The 22,384-nt window shown below is 45.9% G+C and overlaps 1 protein-coding gene across 1 annotated transcript in view; it reads left to right on the top strand.

Annotated features, from left to right (window-relative positions):
- Window positions 1-22,384, top strand: part of SHPRH (SNF2 histone linker PHD RING helicase) — a 207,931-nt gene that overhangs the window by 11,338 nt on the left and 174,209 nt on the right. Inside the window, 1 exon segment of the mRNA XM_068231979.1 lies at window positions 8,978-9,743. Within this exon segment, the coding sequence (XP_068088080.1) occupies window positions 8,997-9,743 (747 nt within the window). The 5' untranslated portion in view covers window positions 8,978-8,996.

The raw sequence follows: 22,384 nt of genomic DNA, 5'->3' as shown, positions 1-22,384 counted from the left end.
TCAACATTTACACTAATTGCGTCGCCATAGACTTGCATTATAGCATAACAGCACGGATCATGTAGTAACCCACAGATGACTTTGCAACAGGATTGCGGTGAGTTGACTAAGTCTGCCACACCGGGTCGCAAAAAGTCTCCATAGACTTTCATTGACTTAGCGGCCTCTTGCGGTAAAATTATTTTCCGCAACACCATAGTGTAAAACAGCCCTGAAAGTATGTGCCAAGCTATATCAAGTGGGACTGATAGACATAGGTCCAAAGCCTGTCATTGACCAATGTTTCTACCTCCATGTAGAATGAGGGTCAACAGATTTTGAATACTTAGGGCTGGTGCACACCGAGCGACTTTTTCAGCGTTTCTGCAGCTGCTTGCGGCTGCGGATACGCTTGGTCAATGTATCTCAATGGGGTGGGTCACACCAGAGCGGGAGGCGTTTTGCATAAACGCATACTCCGGGGGTGAGGCATTTTTTGGATTCTGGACGCGTTTCTGCCTCAATGTTAAGTATAGGAAAAACGCAAACCGCTCTGAAAAACGACAGTTCAGAGCGGTTTGCCAGGCGTTTTTGTTACAGAAGCTGTTCAATAACAGCTTTACTGTAACAATATCTGAAATCTACTACACCAAAAACGCTTCACAAAATCGCAAAATGCTAGCTGAAATGCTACAGAAAAATAACAAAAAGCGTTTCAAAATCTGCTAGCATTTTGCAGATCTGCTAGCAGGTTTTGGTGTGCACCAGGCCTATGAGCAGATTGTGTAAGTAAACTCTCATACTATATGAAGGTAGTAAAATTGGTCAGTGATTAGCCAATCAAAATTGAAGGTGTGTACCCCGATTAAGGCATGGGGGATGTGGAAGCAGGACATTGGGGTAGTATATTAACCACTTAAACCCCCGCGGTACGAATTTCTCCGTCCCTTTTTTCCCCCCTAAAAAACCAGGGACGGAGAAATCCGTATCTTCCGCGCTACCGCCGCTGTCCGCGCTCCCGCCGCTTGTGCGCTCGTGCACGCCGCCGCCTGCTCGCACGGAGATCAATGAACGGGAAAATCCATTCCCGTTCGTTGATCTAAGCCCCCGCAATGATCGCGCTGCTTCTATTAGAAACAGCGCGATCATTGTGATTCTCCAGCCTCCTACTGCTTCCTGTAAGCGTCCGGAAGGACGCTTACAGGTCGCATGTAAACAAACACACTGTGGCCATCTTGTGGCCAAATAGTAAACTACACCCTAAAAGCATTTTACATAAACAAACATTACATTTACACAATAAATTAACTCATTACCTCCCACACTCCCCAATTTTTTTATTTTTTTTTTGTAATTAAAAAAAAAAAAATACAATAAAAAAAAACATAAATAGTTACCTTAGGGACTGAACTTTTTAAATATTTATGTCAAGAGGGTATAACACTGTTACTTTATAAACTGCGGGCTTGTAATTAGGGATGGATGCAAAACTGAAAAAAATGCACCTTTATTTCCAAATAAAATATTGTCGCCAAACATTGTGATAGGGACATAATTTAAATGGTTTTATAACCGGGACAAATGGTTAAATACATTTCATGGGTTTTAATTACAGTATCATGCTTTATTTAAAAACGATAATGGCCGAAAACTGAAAAGTAATAATTTTTTCCCACATTTTTTCCTATTTTCCCATTAAAACACATTTAGAATAAAATAATTCTTGGCATAATGTCCCACCTAAAGAAAGCCTAATTGGTGGCGAAAAAAACAAGATATAGTTCATTTCATTGGGATAAGTAATAATAAAGTTATAGACGAATTAATGGAAGGAGCGCTGAAAGGTAAAAATTGCTCTGGTGTTCAAGGGGTAAAACCCCTCAGTGGTGAAGTGGTTAAACTTTGTTTAAAAAAAAACAAAACAAAAAAAACAACATAAAAAAAAAAAACAACAATCCACACCTGAATTGCTGCAAAATCACTTTTGAAAAGCGATTTTGCAGTGCTCATATCTTTTACATTGGATCAAAAACGCTCTCAAAATGCTGCAGGACCCGGGATTGCGATTTGTCCTAATCGTAATTGCTATAGTGGGCTCCACTCCATACACTTTAATTGGCAAAGCACTTTTTGGAATTACCAGTGATCCAAAAACACTGCCAAAAGTGGGTCCCAGGCCTAAACTGAGAGGGATATGGAGGTTGCTTTATGTATTGACTTTTAAACAATACCCTTTGCCTGGCTATCCGGTTGATTATCTGCCTCTAATACTTTTAGTCATAGAGTCTGAAGAAGCATGCAAATCAGATGTTTCTGACTGAAGTCTAGAAACTGCACTGCCGGCCAATCATGCAATCGGTTTTCATAGGCTTTTGCCTATGAGAGCCGATCGCTCTCTTGTCCCCCAGGGGGACAGCGCTGCTGCTGATCGCAGCGCTGTGTTGTGTAAATAGACGGCGATCACGCCGTCTAACAGTCTCCCGAGCGGCTATTGCCGACAGGGCGGAGTTCTGCCCCCGAGAAGGAGATGCGCGCGCAGCGTGCGTGCGATCTCCTTCAGTAGCCAACTCCAGGACCTGACGCCAATTGGCAGTAGGCGGTCCTGGGGCTGCCGCCTCGGCTACGCCCATTGACGTGGAGCGGACTTAGAGTAGGTAAAGGACTTATGATGCGAATACTGAAAAAAAAAGTTATGTACCTCTTTCAAAGAGCATTCCTCCTGGGAGACCATCTGTGCCCTCCCTTTCACTTTCCGGCGCTTTATTACCTGTCTCCAGGCTCTGGAGCAGACCCTGACCCTCCCCAGGGTCGCCTTATCTGATGTACATCAGGATTGCCGCTTTGACTGTCATGTGAGCCCACCCACATGACGCGTACGAGACTGCCAGGAGAGAGGACGCAGGGTGGACAGAGCTCAAGACCTGCGCAGCCGCACTAGCGGCTATACGAACTGCACAGGAATACATTTAAAGTGGCAATCCTGATGTACATCAGATAAGCCGACCCTGGGGTTGATCGGGGTCTGCTCCAGAGCCTGGAGACAGGCAATAAAGCTCAGGAAAGTGAAAGGGAGGGCACAGATGGTCTCCCAGGAGGAATGCTCTTTGAAAGAGGTACATAACTTTTTTTTCAGTATTTGCATCGTAAGTCCTTTACCTACTCTAAGACCGCTCCACGCCAACGGGCGTGGCCGAGACGGCAGCCCCAGGACCGCCTACCGCCAATTGGCGTCAGGTCCTGGAGCTGGCTACTGAAGGAGATCGCGCGCAGGCTGCACGTGCATCTCCTTCTCGGGGTGGAGCTCCGCCCTGTCTTCAGTCTCCGTGCGGCTATTAACGCTCGGGAGACTCTTAGACGGCGTCATCGCCGTCTATTTACACAGTACAGCGCTGCGATCAGCAGCAGCAGCGCTGTACTGGAGACAGCCGTGTGACACAGCTGTCACCCTGGGGGACAAGAGAGCGATCGGCTCTCATAGGCAGAAGCCTATGACAGCCAATCGTGTGATTGGCCGGCTGGGGGGAGGGTGGGGATTGTAGTAAAAAAAGAAAAAAAATATTACAAAAATATGTACATAAATATTTTAAAAAAATAAACACAAGGGGGGCGATCAGACCCCACCAACGGAGAGCTCTGTTGCTGGGGGGAAGAGGGGGGGGGGTCACTCGTGTGCTGTGTTGTGTGGCCCTGCAGCTTTGCCTTAAAGCTGAAGTAGCCAATTATGAAAAAAAGAGCCTGGTCTTTAGGGAGTTTACCACTGTGGTCCTCAAGTGGTTAAGCAGCATCTGCAGTAGGGTGAGGTGTATTTCCCTTCTCAGCCTCATGCACTGGCTGGATAGTGTGATGGTTAAGGGCTCCACCTCTGATACAGGAGACCTGGGTTCGAATCTTGGCTCTGCCTGTTCAGTAAGCTAGCACCTATTCAGTAAGGAGTTCTTTGGGCGAGACTCCCTAACACTGCTGCTGCCTACTGAGTGCGCTCTAGTGGCTGCCTCACAAGCGCTTTGAGTCCGACAGGAGAAAAGCGCTATACAAAAAAAGGAATTAAAAGGAATTATGTCACACTGAACTGCCTTCAGCCAATCAGTGGGGAACAGGAATGTGGAAGGGGAGATAACAAGCTTCCCTCTTCCCGGAAATGTACCAGAATAGAGCCAGACTGACTGAGATAAGATTCATTACAGCAGACACATTTATGATTATATTGGAATGCTTGCAATGCAGACTGCATGTAGACTACATAATAAACACAGAGTAGTGGGTAAATGGAATTTAAATTTTATGGCTGACAATCCCACTTTAGGAGGTGTGTCGACTGCAGTACAACATTACTTTTGGCATAGGCATAAAGTGTGGACACAGTAGTGAGGTCTGAAGTGGAGATATTTAGAGAATCAATGATTGGTCATGTCAGTAGAACTCTACTGCAAGGGCTGTTGCTCATAGCTTGCAGGGCCTGCCTTTAGAAAAGAGAGGTGAGGAGATATAAAGTTGCGTACACACACCCACCCACACCGGAAAGCTCCCACTTGTCGCTGAGCCATCTACTTCTTTCCATTGCAGGTGTCTCTTCTCATATGCCTCTTTGGTGGTAGTAAGGTTCCATCAGCTTACATCTTTCAAAATGCCACTGTGTCCTGCCCTTTCTGGTAGTCCCCATATGCAATTACGGTAACGTTCTCTACTAGGTGACATTTTCACACCTTGTAAGTAAAATGTCTTGTAAGCCACTAGCAAGCAAGAAAATACTCAGAATAATTTTGACAATACTTTTTTTACTTACTTTTGGTATTTTTTTTCAATTAAAGATTCAAGATGATCTAGGAGAAAAGTAAATTGCATATGGGCCTAGGAACGCAAGGGGAGTGGCTTAGTTTGAGAACGCTGCAATCTACTTCCCTTACCCAATAGTTCTAGTGACCAAAAGCTGTGGTAAGGATGTCCCTGAAGATTCAGCTTACACTTGATGAACATCACACAGTGGCGGTGGGGGGTGGAGGAGGTAAAGAAAAAAAATTACTGGGAATCTCGTGGGGACATAAATAGCCAAACTTTCACTCTAAAGGATATTTTTTATCTTCAAATAGAATTAATTTAACTACAAAGTAATACTTAGTTCCCTGCTCAACCATTAGTTTATAGAGGAAAAACAGTGTCAAACCATACATAAGTAAAAGGACATGATGGGTTCATATTAAAGAACACTGACACACAATGAGCTAAACCCTGGTGGCAGATAGGGAATAGAAACTGTTTTTAATTACCTGATCTGGAGCCCCATAATCAAAAATAATGTTTACCACATGTCACTGCTAAACTATGAAATTGTCCATTTAGTACAGGGACTGAAGGCTGAAGAGGAACTCCAGTGAAAATAATGTAATAAAAAAGTGCTTCATTTTTACAATAATTATGTATAAAGGATTTAGTCAGTGTTTGCCCATTGTAAAATCTTTTAAATCCCTGATTTACATTCTGACATTCATTACATGGTGACATTTCTACTGTTGGCAGGTGATGTAGCTGCTGCTTGCTTTTTTATTTGGCACAGAACATTTATATTGTGCTTTTCTCTTGGTGGACTCAAAACGCCAGAGCTGCAGCCACTAGGGCACACTCTACAGGCAGCAGCAATGTTAGGGAGTCTTTTCCAAGGGCTCTTCACTGAATAAGTGCAGGCTTACTGAACAGTAAAAGCCGAGATTTGAACTGGTCTCCTGTGTCACAGGCAGAGCCCTTAAAGGGATACTTAAAGAGGAACTTCAGCCTAAACAAACATACTGTCATTAAAGGGAAGGTTCAGGGAGGGTGGGTAAAAAATAAAAATCAATTTCCACTTACCTGGGGCTTCCTCCAGCCCGTGGCAGGCAGGAGGTGCCCTCGCCGCCGCTCCGCAGGCTCCCGGTGGTCTCCGGTGGCCGACCCGACCTGGCCAGGCCGGCTGCCAGGTCGGGCTCTTCTGCGCTCCAAGTCCTGGCACTTCTGCGTCCCATGCCGGCGCTCTGACGTCATCGGACGTCCTCCGGGCTCTACTGCACAGGCGCAGAACTACTGCACATGCGCAGTAGAGCCCGGAGGACGTCCGATGACGTCAGCGCGCCGGCGTGGGACGCAGAAGTTCCGGGCCTTGGAGCGCAGAAGAGCCCGACCTGGCAGCCGGCCTGGCCAGGTCGGGTCGGCCACCGGAGACCACCGGGAGCCTGCGGAGCGGCGGCGAGGGCACCTCCTGCCTGCCACGGGCTGGAGGAAGCCCCAGGTAAGTGGAAATTGATTTTTATTTTTTACCCACCCTCCCCGAACCTTCCCTTTAAAGAGACACTGAAGCGAAAAAAAATATATGATATAGTGAATTGGTTGTGTACTATGAATAATTACTAGAAGATTAGCAGCAAAGAAAATATTCTCATACTTTTATTTTCAGGTATATAGTGTTTTTTTCTAACATGGCATCATTCTATAATATGTGCAGATTACACAACACTCAGCATTCAAAATGAGTCTTTCAGGGCAGTCTGTGAAGTAATGACCTCTCCTCTAGCAGAGAAAAAGTAAACAGTTCACTTACAGTTGAGATAATAAAAGTCAGATAACAGCCCTCTCCAGACTAAAGGCCCATACACACGTCGGATTTTCGCGAACGACGGGTCGTTTGAACGTCCTGTCGTTCCGTCGTTCGCCCGCTAAATCGGGCGTGTGTACAGGCTGTCGTTCGCTTGATAAGGGTGAGTCCGACGTGTGTATGGGCCTTTAGAGAGTTAATGGCTTGTTTGCATAGAGATAACAACTGGAGTTTCTTAACTCTTCCTGTACTGGAAACAATTAGACTGATGTATCTGATCTTAATGTTTTATTTCTTAGCTGTACTACACATACAAATCATAATATAATTTTTTTTCGCTTCAGTGTCTCTTTAAGTTACATTAGTTATGTTAATTAAAATAGATAGGTAAAATTAACCTCTTACCCACCCTGTTTTAAAAGAACAGGCAAAGGTTTGTGATTTTATAAGGGCAGCCATCTTTTTCTTTGAAAGAAGGTGACAGGGAGCATGAGACACAGTTCCAACTGTCCTGTGTCCTGATTATCTCTCCCAGTTGCTAGGCAATGTGAATAACAACATAGGAAATCCCATCATGCTTTGCACAGCATCCGGGGAAAAAAAACCCAGACAGTTTTCTTTGATGGGGCGGAGCTGAGCTAAAAATGAGACTTCTATAAGAAAAACAAAGTTCTGATGCTGTAAAACTGTTATAGAAACACCAAGCCTTTTCAGTTCTGCTGAGTAGATTTTTAGTCTGGAGGTTCACTTTAAAGAGACTCTGTAACATTAAAAAGATCCCCTGGGGGGTACTCACCTCGGGTGGGGGAAGCCTCCGGATCCTAATGAGGCTTCCCACGCCGTCCTCTGTCCCACGGGGGTCTCGCCGCAGCCCTCCGAACAGCCGGCGACTGTGCCGACTGTCAGTTCAATATTTACCTTTGCTGGCTCCAGCGGGGGCGCTGTGGCGACTTTCTGCACGGAAATAGACGGAAATACCCGATCTCCGTCGGGTCCGCTCTACTGCGCAGGCGCCGGAAACTTGCGCCTGCGCAGTAGAGCAGACCCGACGGTGATCGGGTATTTCCGCCTACTTCGGCGCCGAGAGGCATCAGAGCGCCTGCGCAGGAGCCAGGAAGGTAAATATTGCGTCACGGCTGTACGGAGGGCTACAGCGAGACCCCCGAGGGACGCAGAACGGCGTGGGAAGCCTCATTAGGATCCTGAGGCTTCCCCCACCCGAGGTGAGTACCCCCCAGGGGCCGTTTTGTCGTTACAGTTCCTCTTTAAGTGAACTAAAAAAAGGAAGTTTTACTTATCTGGAGCTTCTACCAGCCCCGTGCAGTTTCCCTGTGCTTGCGCCAGTACTCAACAATGCGGTCCCCCGCCGCAGCTCAGTTTCGCTTCCAGTGACTGAGCCTGTCACCGCACGTGTCCTCATTCACGCTCCCGTTGCCAGGAGCATCCTGCACAGTAGAGATTTTTCCGTAATGTACCTATACAGAATGCTCCCGTCGACAGGAGCGCAAACAAGGATGCACACGGCCAGGGCCGCGCAGGTGCAGTCGCTGGTGACGGCGGGGGACTGGGGGATCATTGAGTACCAGAGCGGGTACATGGCAACTGCAGGGGGCCAGTAGTAGCCCCAGGTAAGTAAAACTGCCTTTTTTTTGGGGGTTCATTTAAGTATCCCATTAACTAGTACACTATCAAGCAATTTCCAGCTTTTGACTGTTGCTTTGTATAGTTGAATACAGCCATGGAGAGATTCAGTCAACTTCATACCTGCTAGCAGCAAACTCATGTTTCCAGGCAACAACTAAATGTTAACATATGTTAACTAAGGCTGGTTTCACATTCGCAACCAGCGATTTCTTTGCGGTGCAATTAGATCATCGCATCGCACCGCAAAAAAACAAGCTTCATAGATACCTGCATAATAAGTGTTAATATATTTCTTTGCAGCAAAACACAGCATAAGTGAGGCTCTCTAATGCTCACTTCCGGTGGCGGAAATATGTATTGCAAGCATTTTTTCTGTCGCAAAACCAGATTAAATTGGCATCCATACAACACTACCATCAAACCGTTAAAATATTTGTGGCACCATTGACTTATATGACTTCTGGTCAATGTGCGTCATCACAGATGCTGTCACATAACGCTGTGTTGACCCAGCGTCAGATCAGATGCTTTTGGCGCATTGCATCCCATCCCATATTAAATGACACATAGACTTTCATTGCTTTAGCGTCACCCTGCGTTAAAAATGGGTAATGCAATGCAATGAAAATGTGCCAGTGTGAAAAGGGCCTAAAGCTATGCTAATCCAAAATCTGTTATTTTACATCTGCTTAACCAGAAATGTACTAATAAAAACAAATATTGCCACTGAGGGCTGCAGTAGAATGATTTTTGTCAAATCAGATTTTGTAATTGTGTTGTGTTCTAATCTAACAGGGAGAGAAGACTTTGAAGAATGGCTGGTCGTAGAAAAAGGGCTCCACCAGTAAAGCTGGATGATGGGGCAAAGAAACTATTATGCTGGAATATGCATGAAGATAGAAGGAATGACCCAACTATACCAGATGATGAAGGTGATCTCGAAGCTGGCACATCATTCTCATTAGTAAACGAGGAAGCTGAAAGTCAGTTTTCCATTTTGGGATCCCAGCAATTTACTTTAGAACCACAAACAGAGAAAACTAAAGATACAGATGACCCAACGCTTGAAGAGGATCATGGTGACCTAGGAGCTAGCACATCATACTCATTTGTAAACAAGGAACCTGAAACTCTGTTTACCATTTTGAGATCCAAGCAGTTTAACTCAGAATCATTAACTGAGAAAAATAAAGAACCACATAAAATTTCTGTTGACTTTACTATTTTTATTTCACGTGTTCCAGTAGATGATGTGTGGAATGCGCTGATAGGTATATTTAGTGTTCACTTTACACCTGAGGAACATCCAGAAACATTTTTACACGGCTGTTATTTCACTTTGACTAGACCTTCTCCAGGATCAACTCAACTGTTGCTTTGTGTCCATAACAGAGAGAAAGAGAATGATGTCTGGACAATACATGAATGTGGCAGTGGTTGTTCTGAGAGGCTCAGTGTTGTAGCCTCAATTGGTGACCAGTTACTAGAAGATTTAATGTGGATGCAAAAAAAGAAGCTTGTTGCTCTTTGTCACAGACAAACGTTATACAACAAAATGGAGGTAATCTCATTTTCTGCTTTAAAAACAAAACACAGGTTGTGCTTTATTTTTCATAAGAAGACATCTGTAGTTAACCAGGGTTGCTCGTCACGACCTCGTGATCACGAGTCTTTTTTGCAATCACAAGGTCATAATCGGCATTTGTGATTGGCTCTCGATCACGAATGCACTTGTGATGGCACTCGTTACCCGACTCGTGATCACGAGTTACCCGTGATCACTTGTCGTGATTTGTGATTAAAACCCGCCGACTTCAATGTTTAATAGAAAAGCCCCCTTACATGCTAGAAACACTAAATGTTAAAGAGGAACTGTAACGTGAAAACGTCCCCTGGGGGGTACTCACCTCGGGTGGGGGAAGCCTCAGGATCCTAATGAGGCTTCTCACGCCGTCCACCGTCCCTCGGGGGTCTCGCTGCAGCCCTCCGTACAGCGGTGACGTCATTATTTACCTTCCCGGCTCCAGCGCAGGCGCTCTGACGGCTGTCGGCTCCGAAGTAGGCGGAAATACCCGATCGCCGTCGGGTCCGCTCTACTGCGCAGGCGCAAATCTCCGGTGCCTGCGCAGTAGAGCGGACCCGCCTGAGATCGGGTATTTCCGTCTACTTCGGAGCCGACAGCAGCCACAGCGCCCCCGCTGGAGCCTGCAAAGGTAAATATTGAAGTCACAGTCGGGTCTGTCGCCGGCTGTTCGGAGAGCTGCAGCGAGACCCCCGTGGGACAGAGGACGGCGTGGGAAGCCTCATTAGGATCCCGAGGCTTCCCCCACCCGAGGTGAGTACCCCCCAGGGGCATTTTTTAATGTTACAGGGTCTCTTTAAAGTTTCAAAGGAAAAAAGTATACATTTAAATGTGGTAAATGACAGTTAATATATTTACCGCATTTAAATGTATAATTGTTTCCTTTGAAACTTTAAAAATTGATTTTCTCAAAAACTATGAGGTCTTTTTGAAAAAAAATATTTCTTCTTGTTGCCACTTAACATATCTGGCAAATTTGGTGTTTCTAGCATGTAAGGGGGCTTTGCTATTATCAACTAAAGTCGGCGTATTTTGGCAGGTTTTTAATCACAAATATTTTTTTCCTTTTAAACTTTAAAATCAAGTTTTTCCAAAACTATAAGGTTTTTTTGAAAAAAATGTTTTCCTCTTGCTCCAACTGTTCTTAACATACCTGGCAAATTTTGTGTTTCTAGCATGTAAGGGGGCTTTGATGTTAACCATTAACCTCCTGGGCGATAATCCCGAGCTGAGCTCGGGGTACGCCGCTCAGGAGGATTTCTCAGGCCCTGGTGGGCCGATTTGCATAATTTTTTTTTTGTTACACGCAGCTAGCACTTTGCTAGCTGCGTGTAACTTCCAATCGCCGCCGATCCTTCACTAACCGCCGTGCCGCGCAGCCACCCCCCCCCCCCAGACCCCTTGCGCAGCCTGACCAATCAGTGCCAGGCAGCGCTGAGGGGTGGATCGGGACTCCCTCTGACGTCACGACATCGGTGACGTCATCGCAAGCATCGCCATGGCGACGGGGGAAGCCTAGCAGGAGATCCCGTTCTGAACTGAATCTCCTGCTTGCGCTGATCGCCGGAGGCGATCGGAGGGGGTGGGGGGGATGCCGCTGCACTATCGGCTATCATGTAGCTAGCGCTAGGCTAGCTACATGATTTAAAAAAAATAAAATAAAAAAAAAGTGCTGCGCCCCCTCCTGGGCGATGTAATTGTATCGCCCAGAGGGTTAAACTCGAATTCGTGATTGGGGGTAACCGAGCATCACTAGTTATTACAGCAAGCAATGATACTTTTTTGTGTCGGTGGCAGTAGCATTGACCTTCATAGAGTACCTGCGTGAGACAATGGCTACCTATCCCATAACGCTTTTCAAGTTTTACAGTGGTTTTAAAAAGTATTCAGCCCCCTTTGAAGTTTTCCACATTTTGTCATATTACTGCCACAAACATGAATCAATGTTATTGGAATGGGCCACTGACTGGACCATTCTAACACATGGATATGTTTTGTTTTAAACCATTCCATTGTTGCCCTGGCTTTATGTTTAGGGCGGTTGTCCTGCTGGCAGGGGAACCTCCGCCCCAGTCTCAAGTTTTTTGCAGACTCCAAGAGGTTTTCTTCCAAGATTGCCCTGTATTTGGCTCCATCCATCTTCCCATCAACTCTGACCAGCTTCCCTGTCCCTGCTGAAGAGAAGCACCCCCAGAGCATGATGGTGCCACCACCATATTTGACAGTGGGGATGGTGTGTTCAGAGTGATGTGCAGTGTTAGTTTTCTGCCACACATAGCGTTTTGCATTTTGGTCAAAAAGTTCCATGTTGGTCTCATCTGACCAGAGCACCTTCTTCCACATGTTTGCTGTGTCCCCCACATGGCTTGTGGCAAACTGCAAACGGGACTTCTTATGTTTTTCTGTTAACAATGGCTTTCTTCTTGCCACTCTTCCATAAAGGCCAACTTTGTGCAGTGCACAGCTGATAGTTGTCCTATGGACAGATTCCCCCACCTGAGCTGTAGATCTCTGCAGCATGTCCAGAGTCACCATGAGCCTCTTGACTGCATTTCTGATCAGCGCTCTCCTTGTTCGGCCTGTGAGTTTAGGTGGACGGCCTTGTCTTGGTAGGTTTACAGTTGTGCCATACTCCTTCCATTTCTGAATGATCGCTTGAACAGTGCTCCGTGGATGTTCAAGGCTTTGGAAATCTTTTTGTAACCTGAGCCTGCTTTAAATTTCTCAATAACTTTATCCCTGACCTGTCTGGGGTCTTCTTTGGACTTCATGGTGTTGTTGCTCCCAATATTCTCTTAGACATCCTCTGAGACCGTCACAGAGCAGCTGTATTTGTACTGACATTAGATTACACACAGGTGCACACTATTTAGCCATTAGCACTCATCAGGCAATATCTATGGGCAACTGACTGCCCTCAGACCAAAGGGGGCTGAATAATTACGCACACCCCACTTTGCAGTTATTTATTTGTAAATAATGTTTGGAATCATGTATGATTCTCGTTCCACTTCTCACGTGTACACCACTTTGTGTCGGTCTTTTATGTGGAATTCCAATAAAATTGATTCATGTTTGTGGCAGTAATATGACAAAATGTGGAAAACTTCAAGGGGGCTGAATACTTTTGTAAACCACTGTATAAGAGGCTATTAACCTCCTGAGGGTTACGCCGCTCAGGAGGTTTTGCAGCCTAGAGTCCCCCTAGTATAATTTTAACTGATCCCATTCCTGTAAAAGCTTCAGCTAGCACTAGGCTAGCTAGTACAGGTGGCCGGCATCCCCCCGATTGCTGATGATCCCCCCGATCGCCTGCTAATACATTACCCAGCCTGGATCCAGCGATCAGTGCAGCCTCCCCGGACAGCTCAGCTCTTCTCTATGGGGAGAATCACACATGACGTCACCGGTGACATCATGACGTCATGCGCAGACCCGATGCTCCCCATAGAGAGGACCGGAGATGTGCAGGGAGGCTGTGCGATCGCTGGATCCAGGCTGGGTAATGTATTAGCGGGCGATCGGGGGGATCATCAGCAATCGGGGGAATGCCGGCCACCTGTACTAGTTAGCCTATTGCCGGCAGCTAGTTTTTACCGACTCGGAGGGCCGCCACGCTTATTGTTACGCATATCATTCCACACGTTACCGCGGTAAAAGGACGCTATAGCGGGTGTAAACACGTACCTTTGTACGCGTTGACACCCGCTATAGCGTCCTGTTTCCGCGGTAACGCGTGTAATGATACGTGTGGAGGCCCGCCGACTTAGAGTCGGCAAAAAGGAAACTAGCTGCCGGCAGGGGACCAGAAGATCCAGGAGTGACGTCGAGGGCACCGGATGGCTGCAGGAGGCCGGTAAAAGTCCCAGGTAAGTGAAACTACCATATTTTTCGGAATATAAGACGCACTTTTTCTCCCCCAAAAGTGGGGAGAAAAAGTGAGTGCGTCTTATATTCCAAATGTTTGAAATTTCTTATTTATATGGCGCCCGAGGCAGCACGTGCGGCCATTTGTCCCCCTCCTAAGCGTGGCCGTGAAGTGCTGGAGTTGATAGCCGCTGGTCAGATGCGGCTGCAGAGCGGCAGATATAGTATGCACAAACTGCGCCTGCCAAAAATCTCCAATGCTTCAATAAACAGTCATATAATTTCAATAGACAGTCATATAATTTGCATGCAATATACTGGAAGTTGTCAACGAGTATTCGCTATCACAGGTCCTTGATGTACATTCAATCTGAGTGTGACAGCGCTCCTCTTCCTCTCTAAAACTGAACAGAAACAGATGGCCGCACATAGTGCATTACTGTCATCATGAATCACAATAATCAAGCCCCAAACGTGCACATGTGCTCAAAAGTGCTCCACTCGTGATCTCTCCCCCTTCACACCAGCAGCTCACCGGATAAACGCCACCTCACTTTCCAGGTGGGTCTCACATTTAGCCTTGAGAGTGGCCAGCTCCAATCACAGTGTACACAGATTCTGATCCGTAGTTTAGAAGATCCACATTTTAATATTCAGTTCCATATGTAAAAAATATATAAAAAACATACATAGCGTAATACAGTAGGTTAAAAGTCAGGGCCTGCGCAATTTCAGCGCACTCACGTGTGTAGAGAAATATCAGGCATCTCGGGCATCCCAGCCCATTAACATGTCTCCTCCACTAGCGGCACCGGCGTCCCGATTTTCCCGCTCCTGGTAGCAGCCTGTACCCTCACCATCCGTGTTTCCTCCTCAAGCCCAGTGACGTCAGCGCTCCTGGTCACGCCCTACGCGTTTCGTCCAATGGACTCATCAGGGGCTAACGTCACTAGGGCGCCGACGTCTCTTATACTCTGGGCTGGCTCGTTCCTCAATACATGAGTGCCTCGTGCGCACTAGGGCTGCGCGACTTCCTGGTACTGACATCATAAGTGATCGCCTGGAACGCAGGTGTCCCCGGCGCTTTCCACTGACTAAGAGAAATGGCTAAGTTTCACCTAGTGCCATCTAGTGGCAAAATCGCTAACTCCCTGCTGGACTTACAACGTTTGGCTTAATGCTTTATTGTCAGATCACATTTACTGCCATCTAGTGGCCAAATGACTAACTTCCGGCCAGAATTAAAATTAAAATTAAAATGAAATGCCCCCTATGTTTTAAAAACAGGCATAATCAAGAAATTAAATTAAATTAAAAATTTTTTTTGCAGAGGACAGGGTTCTATGTATAAAGGAAATTAGCTGGTAGATATTATATTGCAGAGCCCAGAGGAATCGTAAATCAAACAGCTCCTACAGCTCCCTCCGACCCTTCTAATGCCTAGTTCAAAATTGTTTTACCACCCTGGATCTACCAGAGGTAATTTGACTAAAAAATCTGGCTAAAGAATCCAGACTAATATTCTTTGTTCTCTTCACTGTCCCTTGACCAATTCCATTATACTTGTGAATATGTATGCAAAGTTTCCAGGGTGAGCAGTCTCTAAACCGGACTCTCGCCCTTTAGACACCTGGGCTGGTTCTTAAATCAATCCATGCTTACTTATGGGCTGTGATCACTTTCAAGATCATGCCACCTACCTAATGAGTGTTGCCATTGGTGCAGGCCCAGACTTGGGCACCTCCTCAGTTTACATGCCTCCGTGCCTACCGAGGGAGAATTCTGTGTACCTCCATACCACTTTACCCTGTGCCCCTACATGGCCTCTACCCCCGCTCCCCTTATCTAAATGTGTATATTGGTGGATATTGTTTTGGATGGCCCCCATCTATAGTCCGTACTGGAGCCACAGGATTCTCAGTGCCTATTCAGTTTATACATCATTCATAATACAGCACTTTGGGTCTAACATACTCCAAAATCAAGCAGTCTACATGAAGTTCTGCATTACCCCCCTGGGGACAGTGCCCCATCCTGTATATCCACCCAAAACTCCATCCTGAACTCCATGCAATCCCTATAGGCTGCTGGGCTGTGACCCCTTTCAGGATCATGCCATCTCACTGGTGGGTGATGCCCTTAGTGCAGGCCCAGCTATAGATACCTCCTCAGTTTTCATGCCTCCGTGCCCACTGAGGGAGCATTCTGTGTAATTCCATACCACTTGATTCCTATACCCTTATGTAGCCTCTATCCCCCCTCCCCTTACCTGGTGTAGGTTAATATTACATGAGGTGGCCCCCTAAGACCTATAAAGGAACCCCAGGATTCTCAGTGCCCCTATGATCATATATCATTCAAAATCTAACAGTTTAGATCAAACATCATTCGTGATGAAGCAGTTTAGATCAAATTCTACATTAAGTCCCCCTGGGGACAGTGATCCCATCTTATGTATCCACCTCCCCTCAGCCTGAGAGATATCCCGTACCACACTTGAACCTCTCCATCTTTTAACATGTGATTCTACCCCCATGAATTTAAGTCCAGTGGGGTCTCGATTATGATGTGTTTTGAAATGGTTAGAAACACTATGTGTGGCCAACCCTTTGATTATATTCGCCACATGTTCCCCTATCCTTTTATGTAGTGATCGAGTGGTGCGCCCCACGTATTCTAGCCCGCAAGGACATTTCAGAACATAAATCACCCCCTTAGTGCGACATGTTATACACTGTCTTATCTTGTGCTGGTGACCTGTGTTCCTTGCAGTGAAACTGTCCCCTTTGTACGGCTGCGCCTCTCTGCAGCCCCTACAGTCCCGGCAGGGAAAAAACCCCCTTTGGCCCAACAAGTTGGCTGTATTCATCTTAGGGGGGTTCTGAAAGCTAGGAACTAGTTTCGACCTGAGATTGGGTGCTTTTCTATATATAAAGCCTGGTTTTTTTGGAAGTACACTCCTCAGTGCTCCGTCCAGTTGTAAAATGCGCCAGTGTCTCATGATAATAGACTCAACCTCTCTGTGTTGATGGCTATAGTCCAATAGCAGATCAAACTCTCTATTTCTTACTATTGGTTGTTGTCTGTTTCGTAATAGATCAGACTGTTCCATATTTGATACTTCATCCACCACTTTCTGTAGATCTGCATGGTGGTAGCCTTTATCCATAAAGCGCTGGACCAGAATCTGGCTCTGTTCTCTAAAGTCTTGGACATTAGTACAATTCCTCCTGATCCTCATTATTTGCCCTTTTGGGATGCTGTTAAGCCACCTCTTGTGGTGACAGCTCCCTTGGGGAATGTACCCATTTTTGTCCGTGGGCTTAAAGAAAGTTTTAGTCATCAGTTTGTCTCCCTGTTTGGTAATCACCAGGTCTAAAAATTCGACCTGTCTGGATGCCTGATGGAAAGTTATTTTAATGGGTGCCCAGTGATTGTCAATTAACTTGAGAAACTCATTGAGCTCCTCACTGGCACCCCTCCATATAAAGAACAGGTCGTCAATAAACCTGTTCCAACTTATGATTTTCATCGCCTGTTGTTTACTAAGGATTTCTTGCTCCCATTTTCCCATATAAATGTTAGCCAGCGATGGAGCGAACTTAGCCCCCATGGCACAGCCGGTCAACTGTAGGTAGTGATCCTGTTCATACCAGAAATAGTTGTGTGATAGAGCAAAATTTAATAGTTCCATAATGAACTCAATTTGCTCCGGTTTCAGATCAGTGTTTGCCCCCAGGGCCGATTTCACTGCTTCCATCCCACTATCATGTGGGATGACTGTATAGAGAGAGGCCACGTCTCCTGTGACCAATATATCATCCTTTTCTATCTGAATGTGTTGCATCCTCTGTAATAGATCTTTAGTATCTTTTAGAAGGTATGGTAGCTTCGCCACTGCCTCTTGAAGGAACCAATCCACATACTCCCCCACTCTCTGTGTGAGTGATCCCACCCCACTCACAATGGGTCTCCCTGGGGGGTTGATTTGATCCTTATGGATCTTAGGGTTATAATAGATCACAGGGAGCCTCGGGTTCGTGGGCATTAAATATTTAAATTCATTCGTGGAGATGAAGGTTTCTCTCTCCCCCTTCATCAGAATCTCCTTTAGTTGCTTCTTAAACTCAATCGTGGGATTTTTCTTCAATTTTTTGTATGTGGTTGGATCAGCCAGTAAGCGCTTCATCTCCTGTTTATATTGGCCGCCATTGAGTACCACTAGACCCCCCCCTTTATCAGCGGGTTTTAAAATGAGGTCTTTCTGTTCTACCAGCTCCCTGATCTGTTGATCAATCACTCTACTATTTTTTAGCTTTTTGACTTCCAACCTGTCCAGGTCTTGAAGCACCGCCCTCTTGAATGTATCAATCGTGCTATCTTTAGCATTATCCTGAGGATTGAATAGGGATCTATTCTTGAGGGTCGTATGAATATATTGTTGGGGTGGTGGATTGGCCCTAAGTATGGGGCCAGGTTTACTCAGGAAATACTTCTTTTGGTTAAGTTTCCTCACATATTTGTTAATCCCCAAATAGGTTTCAAACTTATTGAGGCTCTTAGGGGGTGCATAGTTCAATCCCTTATCAAGCAGTTTTAATTGAGGTTTAGTTAGAGGAACCCCACTCAGGTTAAATATGCCCCCCCCTATCTCTGTCTTTTTCTGTCTCTCTCTACGTCCTCCTCGAACCCCTCTCCGGTTCTTTTTTGCCCTCCTTCCCATTCCTCCTCCTGATATTCCCTCTGATGGCTCCATCTGTCCGTCTGGCCTACCCCTAAAAAACGATCATTGTACTCCGTGAGTGTCTGATATCGATTGGATAGAGGTATGTTTGTGTACCCTCTATTTCCCCCCCCTCTATATTGGGGATTGATGCCACTTCTCTGCCTAAGGTTGTAATGTGGTTGCCCATTCTCCATTTGAGGTGAGGGTCGACCCCCCCCTTGTGGTTGTTTAGGCTCAATTCTTGATAAGGGTCTGGGAGGCGGGGGTGCTCCCCATGCCCCTACTGGGGCTCCATCTCTCTGCCCTCTATACTGCTCTTGTTGTAGGGGTCTATTATCACTAGGGCGATCTATTATTCTGGGGCTCTCCTGGTCCAGATATTCCCGTGGGGGGCCCATCTCATCTACTTTAGGTTTGTACTGAGCATTTGTTGGTTCAGCTTGCTTCTGGGTTTGTTCTATCTGCCATCTGTAGGCTTTCCCAGTTTTATAATCACCCCAGTCATTCCAAAATCTTTTTTGTCTGATTTCTATGATCTCTTTTTCATTTTTGGTCAATTTTTTCATTAATGCCTCCATAGCCTGCTTATATGAATCCCCCTCTTTGAACGGTTCCATGACCCCCTTTAGCTGATCAATCTCCCCCTCGAGGCGATCTAACCTCGCCTGTTTTCTCTTTGATAGAATTTTTAACAGATCAAGTCCACTTTTATTTAAAAATTCCCCCATTTCCTTATCATTCTCCTCACTGTTTTCCCCATCATTAATTAGGATATCCCATCTGTATCTTTTGGGCACCAGCTCTTCCTCAATGTATCTACCCAGACTCGCCTGATCCCACCAGGCTACCTGTTCCTTGAGCATTAGATTGTGTAACCTTTTAAAGTTATTCTCCAGCGTTTCCCCCCCAGCCTCGCTCCCATTCCCCGGCTCTTTGGAAAAGACCCCCGCGAGGTTAATGGTCCCTCGTTCTCTCAGTGCAAATGCATCCATAATTGAGGCCAATTGTTAGTAAATGATATTTAAATGATATTTAGAACACAGGAAAAACGCTAAACACTGCCAAAAAACACTGGTAGAACACTTGCCCCTATTGAATGCTATCCCTAATGAGATTGACCTCACTTTACCCTCAGTGGATTTAGGGCAATAGACATAGACCCCAGCCTAAAAAATATATATATATCAATGCGAACCCCAAAAGGTGTGGCGGCAGCAATTAAAAGGACAGCGGACACTATCCGAAAGCCAACTATAGTATGCACAAACTGCGCCTGCCAAAAATCTCCAATGCTTCAATAAACAGTCATATAATTTCAATAGACAGTCATATAATTTGCATGCAATATACTGGAAGTTGTCAACGAGTATTCGCTATCACAGGTCCTTGATGTACATTCAATCTGAGTGTGACAGCGCTCCTCTTCCTCTCTAAAACTGAACAGAAACAGATGGCCGCACATAGTGCATTACTGTCATCATGAATCACAATAATCAAGCCCCAAACGTGCACATGTGCTCAAAAGTGCTCCACTCGTGATCTCTCCCCCTTCACACCAGCAGCTCACCGGATAAACGCCACCTCACTTTCCAGGTGGGTCTCACATTTAGCCTTGAGAGTGGCCAGCTCCAATCACAGTGTACACAGATTCTGATCCGTAGTTTAGAAGATCCACATTTTAATATTCAGTTCCATATGTAAAAAATATATAAAAAACATACATAGCGTAATACAGTAGGTTAAAAGTCAGGGCCTGCGCAATTTCAGCGCACTCACGTGTGTAGAGAAATATCAGGCATCTCGGGCATCCCAGCCCATTAACATGTCTCCTCCACTAGCGGCACCGGCGTCCCGATTTTCCCGCTCCTGGTAGCAGCCTGTACCCTCACCATCCGTGTTTCCTCCTCAAGCCCAGTGACGTCAGCGCTCCTGGTCACGCCCTACGCGTTTCGTCCAATGGACTCATCAGGGGCTAACGTCACTAGGGCGCCGACGTCTCTTATACTCTGGGCTGGCTCGTTCCTCAATACATGAGTGCCTCGCGCGCACTAGGGCTGCGCGACTTCCTGGTACTGACATCATAAGTGATCGCCTGGAACACAGGTGTCCCCGGCGCTTTCCACTGACTAAGAGAAATGACTAAGTTTCACCTAGTGCCATCTAGTGGCAAAATCGCTAACTCCCTGCTGGACTTACAACGTTTGGCTTAATGCTTTATTGTCAGATCACATTTACTGCCATCTAGTGGCCAAATGACTAACTTCCGGCCAGAATTAAAATTAAAATTAAAATGAAATGCCCCCTATGTTTTAAAAACAGGCATAATCAAGAAATTAAATTAAATTAAAAAAATTTTTTGCAGAGGACAGGGTTCTATGTATAAAGGAAATTAGCTGGTAGATATTATATTGCAGAGCCCAGAGGAATCGTAAATCAAACAGCTCCTACAGCTCCCTCCGACCCTTCTAATGCCTAGTTCAAAATTGTTTTACCACCCTGGATCTACCAGAGGTAATTTGACTAAAAAATCTGGCTAAAGAATCCAGACTAATATTCTTTGTTCTCTTCACTGTCCCTTGACCAATTCCATTATACTTGTGAATATGTATGCAAAGTTTCCAGGGTGAGCAGTCTCTAAACCGGACTCTCGCCCTTTAGACACCTGGGCTGGTTCTTAAATCAATCCATGCTTACTTATGGGCTGTGATCACTTTCAAGATCATGCCACCTACCTAATGAGTGTTGCCATTGGTGCAGGCCCAGACTTGGGCACCTCCTCAGTTTACATGCCTCCGTGCCTACCGAGGGAGAATTCTGTGTACCTCCATACCACTTTACCCTGTGCCCCTACATGGCCTCTACCCCCGCTCCCCTTATCTAAATGTGTATATTGGTGGATATTGTTTTGGATGGCCCCCATCTATAGTCCGTACTGGAGCCACAGGATTCTCAGTGCCTATTCAGTTTATACATCATTCATAATACAGCACTTTGGGTCTAACATACTCCAAAATCAAGCAGTCTACATGAAGTTCTGCATTACCCCCCTGGGGACAGTGCCCCATCCTGTATATCCACCCAAAACTCCATCCTGAACTCCATGCAATCCCTATAGGCTGCTGGGCTGTGACCCCTTTCAGGATCATGCCATCTCACTGGTGGGTGATGCCCTTAGTGCAGGCCCAGCTATAGATACCTCCTCAGTTTTCATGCCTCCGTGCCCACTGAGAGAGCATTCTGTGTAATTCCATACCACTTGATTCCTATACCCTTATGTAGCCTCTATCCCCCCTCCCCTTACCTGGTGTAGGTTAATATTACATGAGGTGGCCCCCTAAGACCTATAAAGGAACCCCAGGATTCTCAGTGCCCCTATGATCATATATCATTCAAAATCTAACAGTTTAGATCAAACATCATTCGTGATGAAGCAGTTTAGATCAAATTCTACATTAAGTCCCCCTGGGGACAGTGATCCCATCTTATGTATCCACCTCCCCTCAGCCTGAGAGATATCCCGTACCACACTTGAACCTCTCCATCTTTTAACATGTGATTCTACCCCCATGAATTTAAGTCCAGTGGGGTCTCGATTATGATGTGTTTTGAAATGGTTAGAAACACTATGTGTGGCCAACCCTTTGATTATATTCGCCACATGTTCCCCTATCCTTTTATGTAGTGATCGAGTGGTGCGCCCCACGTATTCTAGCCCGCAAGGACATTTCAGAACATAAATCACCCCCTTAGTGCGACATGTTATACACTGTCTTATCTTGTGCTGGTGACCTGTGTTCCTTGCAGTGAAACTGTCCCCTTTGTACGGCTGCGCCTCTCTGCAGCCCCTACAGTCCCGGCAGGGAAAAAACCCCCTTTGGCCCAACAAGTTGGCTGTATTCATCTTAGGGGGGTTCTGAAAGCTAGGAACTAGTTTCGACCTGAGATTGGGTGCTTTTCTATATATAAAGCCTGGTTTTTTTGGAAGTACACTCCTCAGTGCTCCGTCCAGTTGTAAAATGCGCCAGTG

Source organism: Hyperolius riggenbachi, chromosome 4 (genome assembly GCF_040937935.1).
Source record: "Hyperolius riggenbachi isolate aHypRig1 chromosome 4, aHypRig1.pri, whole genome shotgun sequence".
In the NCBI taxonomy this organism is placed as follows: Eukaryota; Metazoa; Chordata; class Amphibia; order Anura; family Hyperoliidae; genus Hyperolius; species Hyperolius riggenbachi.
Note: the sequence above shows the minus strand (reverse complement) of the source record. Positions and strands in the feature narration are given on the sequence as shown.